General features: G+C 53.3%; 8 protein-coding genes across 8 annotated transcripts; 5 read left to right on the forward strand and 3 right to left on the reverse strand.

Annotated features, from left to right (window-relative positions):
- On the forward strand, window positions 1-1,269 carry Z517_02128 (biotin synthase; the record flags this gene model as incomplete). The annotated part of the gene is made up of 2 exons (XM_013431239.1): window positions 1-240; window positions 289-1,269. 2 exons carry the CDS (start codon window positions 1-3, stop codon window positions 1,267-1,269), a joined length of 1,221 nt encoding a protein of 406 aa, XP_013286693.1.
- A 1,189-nt stretch (window positions 1,270-2,458) lies between these two features.
- Window positions 2,459-4,056, forward strand: Z517_02129 (uncharacterized protein; the record flags this gene model as incomplete). The annotated part of the gene is made up of 4 exons (XM_013431240.1): window positions 2,459-2,497; window positions 2,566-2,748; window positions 2,813-3,559; window positions 3,607-4,056. The coding sequence occupies 4 exons, from the start codon at window positions 2,459-2,461 to the stop codon at window positions 4,054-4,056; spliced, it is 1,419 nt and encodes a 472-aa protein (XP_013286694.1).
- Window positions 4,057-5,092: 1,036 nt separating this feature from the next.
- Window positions 5,093-6,185, forward strand: Z517_02130 (uncharacterized protein; the record flags this gene model as incomplete). The annotated part of the gene is made up of 2 exons (XM_013431241.1): window positions 5,093-5,925; window positions 5,996-6,185. 2 exons carry the CDS (start codon window positions 5,093-5,095, stop codon window positions 6,183-6,185), a joined length of 1,023 nt encoding a protein of 340 aa, XP_013286695.1.
- A 796-nt stretch (window positions 6,186-6,981) lies between these two features.
- On the forward strand, window positions 6,982-8,799 carry Z517_02131 (uncharacterized protein; the record flags this gene model as incomplete). Its single annotated transcript, XM_013431242.1, has 1 exon — window positions 6,982-8,799. The coding sequence occupies one exon, from the start codon at window positions 6,982-6,984 to the stop codon at window positions 8,797-8,799; it is 1,818 nt and encodes a 605-aa protein (XP_013286696.1).
- Window positions 8,800-10,223: 1,424 nt separating this feature from the next.
- Window positions 10,224-12,323, reverse strand: Z517_02132 (uncharacterized protein; the record flags this gene model as incomplete). The annotated part of the gene is made up of 1 exon (XM_013431243.1): window positions 10,224-12,323. One exon carries the CDS (start codon window positions 12,321-12,323, stop codon window positions 10,224-10,226), a length of 2,100 nt encoding a protein of 699 aa, XP_013286697.1.
- A 1,337-nt stretch (window positions 12,324-13,660) lies between these two features.
- On the reverse strand, window positions 13,661-15,008 carry Z517_02133 (uncharacterized protein; the record flags this gene model as incomplete). Its single annotated transcript, XM_013431244.1, has 8 exons — window positions 13,661-13,717; window positions 13,777-13,910; window positions 13,963-14,090; window positions 14,143-14,431; window positions 14,482-14,633; window positions 14,694-14,759; window positions 14,812-14,860; window positions 14,918-15,008. The coding sequence occupies 8 exons, from the start codon at window positions 15,006-15,008 to the stop codon at window positions 13,661-13,663; spliced, it is 966 nt and encodes a 321-aa protein (XP_013286698.1).
- A 1,033-nt stretch (window positions 15,009-16,041) lies between these two features.
- On the forward strand, window positions 16,042-16,854 carry Z517_02134 (uncharacterized protein; the record flags this gene model as incomplete). Its single annotated transcript, XM_013431245.1, has 1 exon — window positions 16,042-16,854. The coding sequence occupies one exon, from the start codon at window positions 16,042-16,044 to the stop codon at window positions 16,852-16,854; it is 813 nt and encodes a 270-aa protein (XP_013286699.1).
- Window positions 16,855-17,087: 233 nt separating this feature from the next.
- Z517_02135 (uncharacterized protein) lies at window positions 17,088-18,122 on the reverse strand (the record flags this gene model as incomplete). The annotated part of the gene is made up of 3 exons (XM_013431246.1): window positions 17,088-17,426; window positions 17,550-17,683; window positions 18,035-18,122. The coding sequence occupies 3 exons, from the start codon at window positions 18,120-18,122 to the stop codon at window positions 17,088-17,090; spliced, it is 561 nt and encodes a 186-aa protein (XP_013286700.1).
- Window positions 18,123-18,362: the final 240 nt, after the last annotated feature.

The raw sequence follows: 18,362 nt of genomic DNA on the forward strand, positions 1-18,362 counted from the left end.
ATGAGTCGCTGCGTGGCTCGCAGAGCTACGAAGAAAGTCTCCTCAGCTCGTTTCTACAGCATTGTGCATGATGTCCCACGAGTCGCTGCCAGTCTCAGCCAGAGCCATCCTCCACCACAACCTCAAAGCCAGTCGGTATTCGAGCAAGCTGTCAATGCCACTGGTCCGCGCAACAACTGGACCAAAGAGGAGATTTCTCAGATTCACCAGACCCCTCTGATGGAACTGGCCTTCGCCGCAGTATGTGGATCCGTTGTCTAGAATTCCCCTTACTAAGAGAACTTGCAGGGCACTGTACACCGTCGATTTCACAAGCCCTCGGCTGTCCAACTATGTACCCTCATGAACATCAAGACTGGTGGGTGTACAGAAGACTGCTCGTACTGCGCCCAGTCGTCCCGCTACAAGACAAACCTTCAAGCCACCAGACTCTCCGCGGTCGACTCCGTCATTGAGGCAGCAAAAGTCGCCAAAGCGAATGGCTCCAACAGATTCTGTATGGGCGCTGCTTGGCGCGACATGCGTGGTCGGACTCGGGGAATGAAGAATATTGTGGAAATGGTCAAAGGTGTTCGGGCCCTGGGTATGGAAGCCTGCGTCACCCTCGGCATGCTTGACAAGCAACAAGCTCGGGAGTTGAAGGAGGCCGGCTTAACAGCATACAATCATAACCTGGATACCTCGCGAGAACATTATCCCAACGTCATCACCACACGTTCTTACGACGAACGATTGCAAACACTGGAAAATGTACGCGAAGCCGGCATCCACGTCTGCAGTGGGGGTATTCTCGGTCTAGGAGAGACGCCTGCAACTGACCATGTTGGCTTGATCCACACCCTCGCCACTCTCCCAGCACACCCTGAATCTTTCCCCGTGAACAAGCTGGTGCCCATCAAAGGCACGCCAATGTTCGGCCAAGAACCGGTTAAATTGGAAGACATGGTCCGTTGTATTGCCACCGCTCGCCTGGTCATGCCGCGAACCATCATTCGTATTGCAGCCGGAAGGGTCACTATGCCTGAGAGTGAGCAAATGCTGTGTTTCATGGCGGGCGCGAATGCGATTTTCACGGGCGAAAAGATGTTGACGACGGATTGCAACGGGTGGGAGCAGGATAAGGATATGTTTGAGCGCTGGGGGCTGTCGCCCATGCAGACCGAGGCGAGTAAGCTGGTCGAGGTTGCAGAGGAGCCCAAGTTTGAGGCAAGCAGTTTCGCCCACTTGAAGAGCGACGGCGTGGTAGCACAAAAGGGAGCGGAAGTATGAATACGGGGTTCTGATATAGAATAAACTTGTGCATACAATAAAATAGCTTTACAAGCCGACTTTCGGGTATTCAAATACAGAGTTGATAAGTTGTGAATTCACTGTGTACGACTCCCTCCACGGCTCTTTCGTCTAATTTATATGGACAACGCTTTCGACTTAGGAGCCAAACACCAGACTCGAAGCTCAGACTTAAGCACAATACCAGGTCGACAACGTAATCTGACCACCTAGATTGGAATTCTCTTTCTCATTCCGCTTCCTCGCATCTCGCCTCTTTCGGCGAAATACACAAAGATCTGGCTCGCTCAATAAACTTGCGAGTTATGGCACCACATGCCTGGACAAGAGTTCACCAAGTCAGATCGCTCCTCCTCTTCAGCTTCCGCCGTTTTAGAACCTCCTGTCCTCCTTTAGATCTCAGCCGCGAGAGATAGCCGTGCCGACGTTTCTGGACACGTCTTGAGGGACTGTATGTATCGCTTCTCCTTCTATAACCGAGGAGGGTGGGTGTCGTGGAGAAGGAACGGCATAAAATCTTTGACAGCTGCGACTGTAGCGGTGATGAAAACGATGAGGGTGTGATTAAAGGCGAAGGTGATGATCTCAGAGGGGATACACTTGAAGTGCGGAGTGAAAGGTTGCTGAATGCACGGGCAAGGAGAGATGTTGAGTTTGGAGTGTATGTAACCCCGGAGAAGCTCGTGATTGACCTTGAAGGTATCCGTCTAACTGTAGTGAACGCTCTTAATTGGCAATAGTCAGTGCTTCGTCACAGAAGACGTTGCGATCATGTTGAGCTCACCTTCGACTCGGCACTCGGTGCACCTTCACCCTTGATGGCATACTGTCAAAGATGCATTTGACCACGCGGCCACAGATTCGGCACATTGTGATCTCGACAATGGCTTGTAGTCACAGTCCAGAGTAGGGCTGCTCTGAATAGACAAAGAGAGTGATCTAGAGTTTCTGCATGCAGCCTTGCTCAAGGTTGTGATTTGCGCCGAATGCTCGCCGCACTTTCCCGTTCAAGTTGAACCAACGAGGCCCTCGGTGAAGACACATGTTCGTGCGACTTGACCTGCCTTGCCTGTTTGCCTGTCTCGCTGCGTGCCAACTTGCGTTCATATATCGAATCGCATTACATGCATTCGTCTTTCATTGCTCCTGACTAAACCGCAGGAGGACAATGGCTTCTCTCCTCCAACTCCTCGGCGACTTCCCTCGTGTTCGTTTGTCCAATGCCCCTTCCCTACCACTTAATCCCCCCCTCACTAATCCGTGTGTTATCAACAGCGCCTAGCGGTCTTTCTTGACCGCCCCGGATTCCCATGGAAGAAACTGATTCTTGGGTTCTCCCTGGGTCAATATGTGCTTGAAGGTCTTCTCTCATTGAGGCAGTATAAGGTGCTGCAAAAGACGAAGCCCCCGAAGACGCTCGAAGACGAGATCTCTCAGGATGTCTTCGACCAGAGTCAGGTACATGCGCGGCCTCTTTGACTATCTTGTCTCCATGCTCAAGTTTGCTGACTCCTGTCCCCAGGCATACGGTCGCGCAAAGGCGAAATTTGGCTTCATCTCCGGCCTCTACTCCCAGATCCAAAACGTCCTCTTCATTCAATACGATGTCTTGCCGAAGCTCTGGTCATTGACAGGTCTCTTGCTTGCCCGCTATTTTCCCAGTCGTTTCTCTGGCGAGATTTCCCACTCGGTACTCTTCTTCTTGACCTTCAATGTCATCTCACAGATCTTGTCGCTTCCACCTTCATACTATAGCACATTTGTTTTAGAAGAGAAGTTCGGTTTCAACAAACAAACTATCAAGTTATGGATCACGGATATGCTCAAAGGCCAGGCATTGATGGTTGCACTGGGGACGCCGTTACTCAGTGCCTTTCTCAAGATCATTCAGGTGACGGGCACAAGATTCTTCTACTATCTCTGGCTCTTTGGGATCGTCGTGCAACTCTTCGCGATCACCATCTATCCGATTTTCATCCTCCCGCTTTTCAACAAGCTATCTCCTCTCGAACCTGGAGAACTCAAGTCTGGAGTGGAGGCATTGGCGCAACGGCTCAAGTTCCCCCTGAAGTCTCTGTACGTCATTGATGGAAGCAAACGGAGTGCGCATAGCAATGCCTACTTCTTTGGGCTTCCGTGGAAGAAACACATTGTCATTTACGATACCTTGATCGAAAAGAGCGAACCGCAAGAAGTAGTGGCAGTACTAGGTCACGAGCTAGGACATTGGAGTTTGTCACACACTACGAAACTGTTCGCCATTGCACAGGTATGTTTGTCGCTTCCCCCCCGAACCCTCAGCTGACTGGTGTCTAGTTCCACATGTTCTATATCTTTGCGCTTTTCAGTGTCTTTATCGACAACAACTCCCTTTACTCCTCTTTTGGTTTCCACGACTCACATCCCATCATCATTGGTTTCATCTTGTTCTCCGACGCCCTTGCTCCAATGGACGCCGTGGTCAAGCTTTTGATGAACGTGCTTTCTCGAAAATTCGAATTCGAAGCCGATGCGTTTGCTACTAAACTGGGATATGAGAAGGAATTGGCAAGGAGTCTGATCAAGTTGCAAGTGCAGAATCTGAGTACTATGGATGCCGACTGGATGTATGCGAGCTATCATTACAGTCATCCCATTCTGGCGGAGAGGCTAGCTGCGCTGGGTTGGAAGAGTTCGAAGTCGTCAGCAGCGAATGGCAAGGTTGTTGAGTTGGATGAAAAAGTTGCCGATGCGGGCGTGGTCAAGGCGAGCCAGAGAGAGCTGTGAATGCCCCTTTTGTCCCAGGTTTTGTTTGACGGCGCACTCTTCTCTTGAACCCCATTCGCCTTTCCCGTCAATATTTGACGTCTTACAAATACAACCACGGCCTTGGAGAAGCTGGAATGCGAGAGGGTATCCATGCAGAAAGCACGCTTGGCTTTTTGGGTTGTCAAGGGAAATGCAAATAGGAGGCCACGGACTGAAATTGCTAGATAGTGCTGAGCATCGACTTTTGGCTCCTTTCAGGTCAGCATGTTGCGGTTGCGAATATGTCTATGGTCGCATACAGCGACAGAGCACAACGGCGTCGGTTGAAGTCACCTTGAGGCAGCATCCCTGGTCTCATGGCAATTCAACGCCGCAGAAGAAGAGGTAAACTGGAGTCACAAAGCAGATGCCAATATGCCACCAAACTATGGCCCTCAGCCATTCTTATTCACAGCACTCGCAATGTCACATAGACATGGTGGTCCTGCGGCCGCGATGTTGGGCATTGAGACAGCGAGCAGAGCTCCATTCCCGCACCCTATCAATTGTTTAATGAGGGCACTCTAGTCGATAGGCTACATGACAGCAGAATGGCCTGCGAACATTCCAGGATTGGCGTTTGGGTGGCCATATTGGCAAAGTTATGGTAAAGGGAAAGACGGAGTTGTTTGCAATGTCCCCGAAATCCGGATGACTCTTTAGAAATATGTAGCGCCCTAAATGTCGTGTACATCAATGAATATATCAGAGCTTGTATCGAGAAGAGGCAGTTGGGCAGCACCTAAATGTATCCTGGCTCTTTAGTTGTGTTGAGCGAATCCTCCGAATCAGGCTCCTTGTGATTGGCTTAACCATCCAGGAACAGGCGGGCCAGGCTGCCTCACAGGCACCATGCAAAACCCCAGACGCTGCGATGCCTTTTCTCCCCTCTCCGACATATGCGCAGTCTCTGTCAACGACGTCCTTCTAATTACCCTACCCGCGCGGTTACTATTTTATCTGAGAGAAAGTATTCCGACGGTCAGGGCTCGCAACAGCAGCGTTGCCAGTCCCCATGCCTTCCATGGCAGGCTCTAAACCTGTGACCGAACTCCCTCGTTTCTTGCGCCTGACCTGGACCTCCGCCTCGCTCGTCCAGGTAGCGCCGCAGTCCGTCTCTGGGCGACCTTGGGTAATACAAACGTTGAAGACTGCTTCCTTCAAGTCCGTGTCGAGGCCTCGGACAATACATAGCAATGCCGCTCCTAGCTTGACCGGGCAGCGCCCTTCTCCATCACGGAAGAGACCCCGGACGGACGTTCAACCACTCCCTCGAGATTCAGCTCCCATACGACACAATGGGGTTTATGCCGCTACATTTAAACCTGCACGTCGGGCGTTCTCGACGACGCCTGTGCACCATAAAGCCCACCACTTTGACACGCTGCGATTCGTGCAGAGATTGAAAGACGAAGGCTTCACAGAGGAGCAGGCCGTGGCCATGATGCGTGTCCTCAACGACGTGATAGAAGAGTCGATTCAGAACCTTACTCGAACCATGGTGCTGAAGGAAGATGCGGAGAGAAGCACATATACGCAGAAGGTCGATTTTGCCAAATTGAGGAGTGAATTGTCCAACGCAGATAGCACCGAAGCACAATTAACACGATCGAGTCATGACCGTTTAACCAGCGATCTGGCCAAGTTAAACTCGAGACTACGAGATGAGATCAGCCGGACGCAAGCCAGTGTTCGCCTTGACCTGAACTTGGAAAAGGGGAGGATACGGGAGGAAGCGAACGGACAGGAGATGCGCATCAAGGAGACGGAAGCTCGAATTGAGCAAGAGGTGGCCAGTCTCCGCGAGCGAGTAGAAGCGGTCAAGTTCTCGACCCTTCAGTGGCTCATGTAAGTATTCGGTCGGTCCGAAGATTGTCGCGAATTGATGCTGACCAAATACATAGGGGCGTCTGCACAGGTACAGCAGCACTCATTTTGGGTGCCTGGCGTTTGTTGATGTAGGCTCCATCACCATCGCCGCTACATGTTGCGTCGGAGCGGAAAAGCCACACATTTATCGAACACCGCCGCGCAATACGTCCATCGTCCCGTTGTTCCTGCGGAGTGTCGACACCAGCTTTCTGAGTCGACAGTATATCAAGCTTTGAGAATCTCCGTGCAAAAAGCACGGGAACTTTGGATCTTTCAAAAGCACTAAAGCACTTAGGAGGACGCAGAGAAAGAGAATCCCTTCTCTATGGCTCGGATCAACATTGCCTTGGATTCGGTCTGCGCCATGATTCGCGCTTTCTCTAGCTCCAGCATCAGTTCAACGCTGCACAATTCTCTTCTCAGGGCTATGCTTTCACAGCACTTGTAACCAGTCAGCCTATGTACGAACAATGACTCATGGTCCTAGAAGCCTGCACTATCAGTTGGGCTATGATCTTCGTGGTCGACTCAATCATTGAATCTTTGGATCCACCCAACTTGTGTGGATTATGCTTGAAGCCGAAACGAGTGGTGTAACAAGTATACTAGATATTACCATGGTTGATATGAGGCTGTACTCCTACAATTGGTTTAAGTTTCTGGCTGTAAACCGTCACCTCTTTCCCTGTATACATACCTGGCGCCGGAGGCATCAACCTGGTCGTTGATAGGCAACAGCCCTGGGTGCCTGGTTGTCGTCGGTGTGAATGTGACGGCATAGGGATGTCTGGGTCAACTTCGGCAACTTTCGCGGCCCATGACTTCGTTCTGGCATCCTGGTGTCTGTTGTGTACACATGATCGTGTCACACTGCGTTTGTGCAAACGGAAGCCAGTTCTGCCTGCCTGAATGTCAAAGACCTCTCTGCCTCCGTTATGTGCCCCCTTGTGAAGCGTCACCAACAGCGACAGCGACATTCTCCCTCCAGCTCGCGACGTCTCTGGCGACCACGGATCTCTCCCTGGTCAAATCATGAGGAAGTCCTTTATTGAACGCATCTTCCCACACCCGCCGGGAAGTACAAGTTCACTTCCTCAGTATGAGGATGACGTCTCAGTCTCTTCGTCGCGCTCCTCCGACGCAGTCCGCCCTCGCATTCTGCTACGAGATGCAGCAACCCCATCTCCATTGTCCGACAGGCAACGAAACACTTCTGTGTCCCCGACCTCTCAAAGACCCCAGAAGCTGAGCTCGTCCTTAGTGCACCACAACGATCCCTTCCTCCCGGTTGAGAGAGCTGCCAAATCACTCGAGCGGACCTTTCAGAGCCTCCTCGATGCGCAGTCAGAAGGGCTCGGTGCTGGCGTTGTGAACGCAGACCCGGAAGATTCGTCCTCTGTGGGAAGTCCCACGCCCACTCCATCCATCTCTACGTCTACAAGAACAGGAGCGGATCCAGGACCGCGGACCATACCAATCCGTCAACCGAAGCCCAGAAAGATCACACTCCGAGGAGCACGCCGCGGGCTGGAAAAGTCCATGAGGGAATTCGCGGCCCTTAGGGAGTGGGAACTGTCCCTCATCGACCGAGAAGTTGTGGCTAGAGACAACGCTCTGAAACAGGCTTCGGACCTAGGAAACCGGAGACACCTCCTTGAGGATGAGATTCGCAAGATCAAAAATGAAGAAGGACCTGTCGGTCTACGCTCCGAGATTCAGGCCGTGGAACAGGAGATCCAACACCTGGAGACAGCCTTGCTGGAACTCAAGTCCAAGCACAGAATCCTAGTGAATCAGCTCCGCGAGACCGAGAGCTCAAGGGACTCGGAATTGAGCTCTTACATGGAGTCGCTGGCACTGAGCGAGGTTCAGGTCAAATCGTTCCTGCGGAGACCACCGATCCAGCAGAGTCTCAATTCCGGACATGATCCAGGGATGTACGCCCTGAAGCCAGAGAGGCGGACCCTGCAAATGGCACAGGAGCAGTGGACAAACGAAGTGGAGTTGCTGGGTCAGAGAAAGGCGAGCGCGGAGAGTGAGAGGAATGCCCTGGAAGAAGGATCGAGACTTTGGCGCGACATTGTAAGACGTATTGGCGAGTTTGAACGGGACTTGAAGACGCAGACGCGGGAGCTGTCTCACTCGCAACTCCAGTGGGCCACCCCGAACGGAGCGGCTGATGCGAAGAGTGTACCGGCGACAACAGCTGAAGAGGCGTCCGTCCAGTTGGTCCTTACAAAACTCTCTACCTTGATCTCATCTCTCGAGGAAGATCTTGACCTGGCCGAATCCAAGCACTGGAATCTCCTCACCTGCGCAATAGGTGCTGAGCTCGCGGCTTTCCAGCAGGCACGGGATTTGCTCCAGCGGAGTGCCAACCCATCATCCACCACCGATGGTCAACTGAATGACGGTGACAGTGTCAACGGATTCAATGATCGCAATCAGCTTGAAGACCATGAGACGACACAGAGTCATGAGTACCCTCCAGATCTACTCCGGGACAATATGCTTCCGCCGGGCAGACTACGGAGTCCAGGCGAAAGCAGCAACCAGAGTCTAGAAGACACATTGCGTCAGTTTGGAAATGCGCTCGATAAGGGCAAGCAGAAGAAAGAGGTCGATCCTCTTGACAGCGTCGAGCTTGACCCTCTTGGCGTTCGCTTACGGCCACAGCCTCGAGGCCCACCCTCTTCAGAGCTGGATCCTTTTGCTGGAGAGGCTGATTCCGTCGCGAAACCGACATCATTGCCAATCACAAACGTTCGGCCAAAGCCTCCAGACCGGACAATGACGTCTGAGAGCGAGGACGATGAGCCAGGGCCAGAATTTCTGCTTTCTCATTCTTGAAGGCCAGGTTATTTGAGAGGGAAAAGGTCAAGAATTGTACAACAGGGACTTGTTAGTGCTGGTGGCTTGGTGAGCGATGTATCAAATTCAGCCTTGTTCAGCACTTGGCAGCTAAGTTGGCTGTGCCATTGACCAATATGGATCAATGTGATCAATATGTTTCGTGATCCGTTTCAAACTATCCAGAATTTTTGTTCCTCTTGTATTTTTTGTTTTGGTTGGACGTTACACGGGCTCGAAAGTGTCTGGTACTATCCATCTACCTATGCCTCGCCATACCATGTCTCGCCACTACCACTATGAAATGAGAGCACAGCCCTTATTAAGCAGCGTGTCCCAAACACATTACGCGTTCCCAGACCCAAACCCATACTCAAGACCAACCCAGCTTTCTTCCAGCCCATCCCCCTGAGGAGGCCGCGATAGGGACCGGACGGCGCGGTGGGAATCCGTCAGGAGCCTGGGCCGTGCCGTCGTTTACACCGTCCACGTCGGCGTGCGCGTGTACTATTTCGAGGGGAAGGAAGGCGGCCGAGACGTCGCGAGCGAAAAGAGAACACGGGTTTAAAGTGGAAGGAGAAGAGATAGACAGTAGGAAGAGGAATAGAGAAACGTCCAAATGAGGATACATCAATTCATACCGATACATACTGTATGGAGGTGCATGGTGCACTAGAATCGACTAGACTAGACAGAAGAAGGAGATTCGTACATTTCATTGAGTGAGTGAGTTGGTTGGTTGGTTGGTGAGTTGGTTTGTCTGTTGTGTTTGATAGATGGGGAGGTAGGTAGGCAGGTAGGCAGATGGATAGATGAATAGACAGACAGACAGATAGATGGGTACAATAAGATAGAGACTGAGTGAGTGAATAAGTGATTCTCGTTCTCGTTCTGGTTGTAGTCGTGGTTTGTGATTCTGATTGTGAAAGTGATAGATGCTCACAGTCCGATGCCCGCTCAAGCTGTCCCTATCTCATCGAAAGCCGTTCAATCCTCATGCGCCATGTAAGAAGTAGAAACCCTGGAATGATGAGGTTGCTGTCGTCGGTACCGGGATTCTGACATGGCTGCCTTTTTGTTCCGTAAAGTCTGACATGCTGGTGATGGGACATCCTTGTATATCAGGTAAAGCACCTTTCCACCTGTTGTTCTTGACCGTACATACGTGTATATACGAGGTTCGAGTCTCGCTTGCCTCGTAACTTGATATATATCTGGATGACCTGTACCGAAGAGGCTCATTTCTGAAAATCGACAATCTCTCTGCCTTCGACTTGATGTTATCGTTGTCGTGTTGTTGATGTTGTTGTGGTTCATTCATTCCGTTGGCTTCTGTCAACATCCTCCGTCAGTATAGGGCCAGATAGACCATCTTGTTGAGGAGGACAAAGAAATGGACTGACCCAAAAACCCTCCCCATGTCCTCATCCCCAGAGCTCCTCTTGAGAAAGCACCAGATCCGGCCCTTTGTACACCTTGCCTTGGCTGACTACCTCGCCCTTTGGCTTGGGGACTTCCTTTTCCTTTTCCTTCTCCTTCTTGATCAGGTTGACAATGTTGATCCCGGAGCTCTGCCCTTCGGAAGCGGCAATGTCGGCCTCGACGTCCCGCGCAATCAGCTTGTAGTCCTGCACGACGTCGCCGTAGAATCCTCGGCTCGCGCTGCCCGCCACCGCCGCGCCGTTCCACCCCTTGCGTGATTCAAAGTACATCTCGTCCGTCTCGGTCTCGATGTCGGTCGCCTCGTCTGGGGTCAGCTCATCCGGTGAGCTCGAGCCCGCCGCGCTGTCCCTGTCCCTCTCCGCGGTTGCCACCACCACCGGCGTGCCCCGTCGGGGAACGATATCCTCTCGGGGGCTGGCCTGGCGAGTGAAGATATCGTCTCGTGGACTGGCGCGGCGAGTGAAGATGTCGTCGCGAGGACTGGCATGGCGTGAAGTGACGTCGTCTTTGGGAGGGCTGTCACGACGCACGACCGGGTCGACCGACGTGGCGCGCCGGGTGGAAAAGTCGCCAGAGATACGATGGCGAGTGTACGGCTCGCGAGAGACTGCTCGACGAGTACTCGGGCCTGGAGACTCTGCACGAGGACGAATCGGCTTATCGTCAGAGAATGCACGAGGAGTGATTGTCTCTGGTGAGACGGTCCCGGTCATGGCCTGTCCGCGAGAAAGAGCTCGACGGGTCTTGGGTTCTGGTGAATCTGCACGGCGGACAGCTGGCTCCCGGGACAGGGCTCGTCGGCTCACGGGTGGAGGAGAGTCAGCACGTCGCCTGACCGGATCTCTGGACAGAGAGCGGGTAATGCTCGGTTCGCAAGAGGCATTTCTGCGGCCAGTTGATCCGCGGGAGAAAGACGAAGCAGTAGCGCCTCGCGCGGGGGAATCTGCACGCCGTCGAGGGGCTTCTCTCGAGACAGCCCGTCGACGACCCGGTCCCACCGAGTCAGCCCGCCGTTCAGCAGGTTCTCGCGAAGCAGACCGACGGCCACCGCTGGACTCTGAGGGCCCTCGGGACGAAGCTCGCATGTACGCCACCTCGCCAATGCCTGGACCTCGAGAAGAAGGCCGGGAAGGGAGCCTGGTAGCACTGCTGCCAGACTCGGGTCTCTCAATGGCTGGGTCTGCAGCCTCGTCTGAACTTGGAGGTTCAGAGGTTGATGGAATCAGAGGCGTAGTGTGGACGTGCCCCTCCAACCGGTCAACCAAGCCCGCAAGGTCGACCTGCCTCTCATGACTGTGGGGAATGGCAGACTCGATCTGTCGTGCGATGGGGGTGTTGTCCATGGGCGTGGCATTGTTGCTCTCGGAGAGCTCATTGTACTTTTCCACCACAGGGCTCAGAATGGAGATGGCCGAAGCCGGTTGGCTCTTGTTTGGAGGGACCGAGGTCTGGATCTGCGGAAGCCGTGGGGGACCCGGGTGTTTCTCTGGAAAGACTGCCCGCGTGAAGAAAGTGCTGACGTCGTCATATACCGGCGACTGGCTATGAATGATGGGCGAGTCTACTCGGAATGGCTCGATTGCGGGTCTTGGTTCCGCCACAATGACTTCGTCGATATTGCTGATGATGCCGGGGCGAACGGGGCGTGACTCTGCGGTTACCACCTTCTCTACCACCCGGGCCGGCTGGGTTTGGTGGAGGGGTTGACTGCTCGTCGACGACGACCTTCGGTGGGACTTCCGGCTCCACAGCAAAGGAATTGTGATGGTGATTGTACCCCGTTCCTTCTGGATGAGCGGCGGAGACTGCTGTGGGATTGTTTCGACGCTACCCCGTTCGATCTCGTCCTTGAAACTCAAGTCGGGGGATGTGTTGACGAGGGTTTTTTGCGAGTCGGGGCTGCCGTGGGCCTGGTAGGCGACGTTGTTCATGTCGTCGTCGAGGTAATGCTGGGTCCATCCACCGTTGGGAGCCGTGATTGCCACATCGCCCCAGCGAGCATGGAGTTGCTTCGTGGACTCTGATCGGGACCTCGACGGTCGACGCCGGGACGACATGAGTCCTTCGAGCACACCCGCCATGGTCGACTCGAATCGACAGGTATTAGTGTGAGAGACGAGGACAGGGACCTCAGACCGGGTCGAGGGTCAAGCTGACGTTTGGGGCCGTTGTATGAGGAGACGCTTTGCGTCAAAATGAAAGGCCTGAGCAAAAAGCACCGGATGTAGTTGTTTGAAAATGCCCGTGAGACGGAGGCTGTGGTGGGAGAGGCCACACGACGAGGCGCCTATCCCAAGAGAAGAAGAGAAAGAAATATGCTCATGAAACCCCCACAAGAAAGGAAAAACCAGAAACCAAATGCTTTTTCTTTTTGATTCTCCCTCACAGATTATGAAACTTTGTTGATCCGAAAGGACTTGTGTGAACGGAGGAGGGGGGTTTGTACAAAGGACGCAGAGCGGTCGAGTAGAAATATAGGGCAGCCAAAGGACAGGACAGGACAGGTAGTACTCCTCGGTACTCACCGTTGTGTTTATTTTTGCTTGTGGTGAATGGTGCCTTGCCCGAAAAGAGCTGCAGACGTGGTACAAAACAATAATAGAAGAGAGGCTCTGGACTTTTGGCTTTGTCGCCTGATGCTCGTGTTAGCTAGCCGATGGCATCCAACAGAACAGGGCCCTTGAGGTTAGCGAAGCCAGATACAGGCTCGCAAATGCACAGTTGTCGTTCCCCACGCGAACAGACATGTCCAGGGTCGCTGGCAGCCGGCCGCCACAGAGGTCTCTGGGCCTGTGAGCGTTTGGAAGTCCAAGAAGATTGGACGACGGGGAAAGATGAGACAGATCGGATGCAAGGGGCTGTTGAGGCACTGCGAGCGTATAAGCGCCAGATGTGGAGGAGTGTGACAAAGAGTGGAGATTAGTGGAGATGATATTGCCCTCTAGAGGCATGATCCTGGCGCTTCTATTGGCCTATGTCTATTTTTATTCGGCCCAATCATAACCCTAATCTCTGGCTCCACTAAAGCCGAGGAGTCCAGCCTTACGAGCTGCCACCTTCTGTGGTTGTTACTCGGACATGCAAGCCCCTTTCGACTCATCCAGACCAAAGTCTTTGGACCAAATACAGCTGCTGGATCGACTGCCGCGGAAGACTGGCTTCAGATCCGCATAACCTGTGGCGTGGAATGACACAATCGGGGCTGCACGTCACCAGCTAAACTATCCGAATATGGGCCACACACGAACGGAAGAGGGTTGAAGAAGCATTAATTGGCAAGAGACCTCAGAGAAGATACTTTCGCAACGAACACGAAAGGGTCCCTTTTTGCATTTTAATTGGAGCTGTTGCACACCCCTGTGCGTAGAGGGTATATATCATCGGACGATTCGTCAGCTCCCACAGCTCGCATGGTTGCTCATTTTGTCGCCTCCCCGGCCCACTGAGTTTTTGTTTTCTGCTTCTCAGGATCGAGCTGGAAAACCCTGACATCAGACTCCCACATCCAGAGTTTTGAAACAGCACATGACTTACAGCTGACCGGTGGTTGCCTCCACTGGCAGAAGTCTGGAGCTTCTCCAATAGTGTGCCCACGGGATAGTCGTCATAATCGATATCCAAATAACCACGAGGTGCGTAACTCCGGGGAACGATTGCAAATGCTCGACCTAAGACCTCGCTATCAGTTACCCACTCGCATCAAGGATGCCACCCGCTTACCATTGACTTTGGGATCAGACACAATTCTCAATGCACATTGGCCAGCGTCCTCGACCGTGGCAAAATCGATGCCCGAATTCGTGAGATGGTCGACGACTGCCTTGCTCAGAATCTTGGTTTCGACAAACCTGGATTGGCTCCATTAGCATGAATATGCCTCGACGATCTACTTGTCCGTACCAGGGTCCAATATATGCAACTCGAATATTATGTACGTGTTCCGTCTTGCGAAGAGCCCTCATCATGCCGCGAAGGCCAAACTTGGATGCACTGTATTGGATGGCGCCCGATAGGTCGAGATATCCTGCGAGACTGCCCTGTAATATGAGAACCTGGTCGAGGGGAGCTCCTTTGTTCAAAGCATTCTGTCGGCGGAAGTAGTGAAGCGCCAGCTTGACGGTATACATGACACCAGTGAGATTGACATCAAGGATGTTGAGCTTTGGTTCTTCAGGCTCCTCGGCTTCGACTGGACAAGTCCATCAGATTTTATCCAGCTCAATTACCCCAGTCACATACCGTTGTTGAAAAAGACCGAATCAGCGCCGCTGATGCCAGCATTGGCGATGACAATGTCCACTCGGCCAGAGGGTGAAGCCGAAAGTGCAGTTTTGAAGACGGCCAATTGATCGGCCCAGACGGTAACGTTGCACTTGACGAACTTGACTGAGCTGCGAACGGAAAGTCAATGGGTGTTGCACAAGATGAGAAGTCCATATTTGGATACTGACCTGCCCAACTCCTTTTCCAGCCTCGCGCCTTCTTCGGCGTCAAGGTCTGCGATGACGGCAAAAGCCCTACACTTCCATCAATATCTGGCCATTTGGTACATTGAGGGCTCGCTCATACCCGGCGCTGGTCAAAGCACGGACATATGCCTCACCGATGCCATTGGCTCCTGAACAAGGATATTAGAAAGGACCCTAGTATGGTGTCTCTATTGCGTCAAGCGTACCGCCGGTGATGACAGCAGTCTTGCCCTTGACATTGCTTGTGTCAATATCCACGTTACAGTTGACGGGCCCGGTATTCGTATACGGCTCCATGGCGACAGGCTTGATCCGACAGTTGAAGGATAGGTAGGAGAATGAGAAGCGTCAACTCTGGGGATCTGTTTGGTGGCGTGGGGACAACGTCAAACTCTCGATAGACACAAGAACCTCGCTCAGCTCGAAGGATTCGGGAAATGTTCCAATCTGTCGCTGCGCGTTCTATATATCTCTCCACAGCAAAATGACTGTCGTCAGCTTACCAGAGAAGGGTACGATAACCTCGGTAGATTCCTGTCGAACGAGCGCAACAGACTTGGCTTGAGCATTTTCGAGTTATACGCAGGCAGCGGGGAAAGCAACATATGTTCGACAGCACAAGTGGGTCGGTTAGTTTTCGTTCTCGTATCGCGTGTCGTTGAGTTTAGTCATAGCCCTGGTTCAAGCCCGAAACAAGAAAATTACCGGACCCGTAGGGTGAAGGGTGTGTGCCTTCTGACTGCCCTCGTACATGGCAGGACAAGTAATGGGCAATAACTCTGTCTGGCAAGTCCTGCGGGAATCGCAGTGAAGCGAGGCATCCCAGGTGGGGCCAAAGGACTTGTGCGCGAACAGCGGCTGCTATGCAGGGCTCGTCGCGTATGAAACTACCTGCTTATGGAAGCGACTTGCTGACACGAGGTGCACGAGGAAGTTGCCAAATCATTATTGGGATTGGTTTTCGCGAGGCAGCATGTGGGAGATAGGTAGGTAATCAATGTTCGACCTGGTGACGACGGATGAAATGATGCAATTGGGGTAGGAGAATGGGCAGTTGGCAGTACTCGTAGGTACGTGCTCAAGGTGCCGTAGTGAAGGTGGACGACGACGGAATCTCCGCATCTGAATCCCTCAATCCACCCCCACAGCCTCGTCAACTTTTTTTTTCCCCTCTCCACACAAACTGCGCACCGCGCCTCGTACCTCGTATACGCCCCCTAATAAGGCACCAAGGTACACAGTCCGTGAATACAACCAAGCTGACCGAATGGACAATTGAAACCCCCCATTTCAGCCTTTCTCCTATAAATCATTTCGACGACAAACTAAAATGCCTCTGCTATCCTCGACCCTCCTTCTGCGCACCCACTCCCTCACCCTCCTCACCTGCGCCTACTACCTCCTGACCTCGCCTGCCCAACTGCTGTCCTCGACCCCGATATGGCTTCTTGGGGAGAGCATGAGCGTCCGGCCCGCGGGGTACGCACCGGAGACGAGCCCGCATGACGCCTCCGCCTCGCTCGGTGCAAGAGCAGGCAGTAGCGGGCGGACGAGCACGAACCCCGGCAAACATTTGACGGGGTTGCTATCGACACAGGCTCATGGGATCTCCCACTCGGAGCGAGAACTGTTCGCACTCCTGGCACTGGTGGTGGTAGCCTACGCGGTGACACAGTTCCTCTTTGCGGGAGACTTGTCCATGTCGCAGCAGGGCCCTGGTGCTGGTGCTGGTGCTGCTTCTTCCAATGCCTCTGCACCCCCTTCGTCACTGGCCACCCGCCTTGACCCATCTGCGAAATCACCCTCGCGCCACGCCGAAGAACTGCACACTCTCCTGACGGCGCAGTCGCGCTGGCTCACACTCTCGGCGATCCACGTGTTGGCGTCGTCAACTCTCGTGTTCTGGATCTACATGTTCCACTCGCATTCAGCCTCCTCCGCACCGGTGTCTTCAACCTTTCCCTCAGACAGCTGGACCTCGCTGCTCTCAGGACTGAATTTACTGCCGAATCGAGTCGTCTTCACGATCGGGCTCGCTGATATGCTGTTCTGGGGTTATTTGTGGACAGTGCTAAAGGAGGAGGGCCGCGAAGTTGCAAAAGTGTTGGCCAGGTGGCGCAGACAGGCCGAAGATGATGAGTGAACAGAAACACTCCGCCTGTTGAGAGATGCGGTGAGGATAAAAAGAAAATCATAGCTTGAGCTGGTGGTCATGAATGGTACATTACACATATCTCTTTCCTGCGTGGTGGCGATGCTAATGAGATTCTAGTGCATATTCCACTAGATGACATGTGCTAGATCGAAGGAAATCTTCCTATCTAGCCGTATTACATCTCGAACTATTTCCCTCGTCTCTGGCTTGGGAATCTGCTCCTACAACATGGCTGCCAAACCCAACATCCCAGCTCCGATGGCACCAAACCCAATCGCCACTTGATTCGCAGCACCCGTGGGGCTGGCAGTCGCCGACGAGACTTGACTGACACTGCCTGTGGCGGAAGAGGCAGCCGCGCTGGCACTGGACGCGGCGGAGACGGCGGACGCGGAGACACTGCTCAGCGAAGAGGAAACGCTGGCGCTGGCGCTGGAGGCTGAAGCAGAGGCAGAGGAAACACTAGCTTCGCTGGAGCTGCCGGCGGCGCCAGAGCCGGAAGCCGAAGAGGTGGTGGTGCCGGTCGAAGTCGTTGTTGAGGTGCAGGTTGCCGACGCAGGCTGTTGAGAATAAATGGTTCAGTGAGCCAATTCTAATGTCAAAATATACTCGTGTGGCAGATGAAAGTCACGACACCCAGGCGAACCGCGATGGAGAGCAATAGAGAGAGAATCCAAACATACCAAAAGTGAAGAAGCGCCGACGGGGTCACAGATGCTGTGCGCATAAGCCAGAGCGGCCGTTTGATCTGTAGGATCACACGCCTCAAAGACGCAGCAGGCGATGCCGTTGAGGAAGGACGCGGTGTTGCAGATACCTATAGATATGAATTTGGTGTGAGCCACTGCTACTGAGTCCCTTCCTCTTTTTTTCCTGCTCTGCCTCTTGCACCGTCGGGATCAACTAGCTCAAAGAGGGGGAGGACTAACATGTTGGATTGCCGTTGCAGCTGGCGGGGAGGAGACTGCTCACGCAGTCGGTAGCACCTGTACGAGTATTCGAGAATGGTCAGCCCACCGGTCCATTGACACAAATTCACCAAACCCCGCGCGCGCGCTCTTTCGACTTTGCGATCTGCAATCCTTTCACGGCATTGATCCTGAAGTGCGCGGGGGGAAGATCTCATCACATCACAGATACGGTACGGAGGTTTCGTAGGACGACGTACAGCTGGGAAGAGTCGGGGCCTGTTGCGCAGAGACAATACCCACCAGGAGGGTGGAGGCGGCAAGGATGCTGCTTAGCTGACGAAGCATGGTGGCTCTGGTGGCTGATAGGAATAGAGCTTTCCCCGCGATCTGGTGTGGGACACGAGGGACTCGTAGATGAGGGTGTTCGATGTTTGATGAGAAGTAGGATGGGATGGGAAAATGGGAAAAGAATGAGACAAAAAGCTTGCATTGCCAGAAGGGATAAATAAGAGGCAGCTTGGTCAGGTTTCTCGTTTGTACTCCCGTACCACTCACCTGCAATACCCTGCCCTGCCCTGCCCTGCC

The sequence above is a fragment of the Fonsecaea pedrosoi genome (assembly GCF_000835455.1).
Source record: "Fonsecaea pedrosoi CBS 271.37 unplaced genomic scaffold supercont1.2, whole genome shotgun sequence".
Classification (NCBI taxonomy): domain Eukaryota; kingdom Fungi; phylum Ascomycota; class Eurotiomycetes; order Chaetothyriales; family Herpotrichiellaceae; genus Fonsecaea; species Fonsecaea pedrosoi.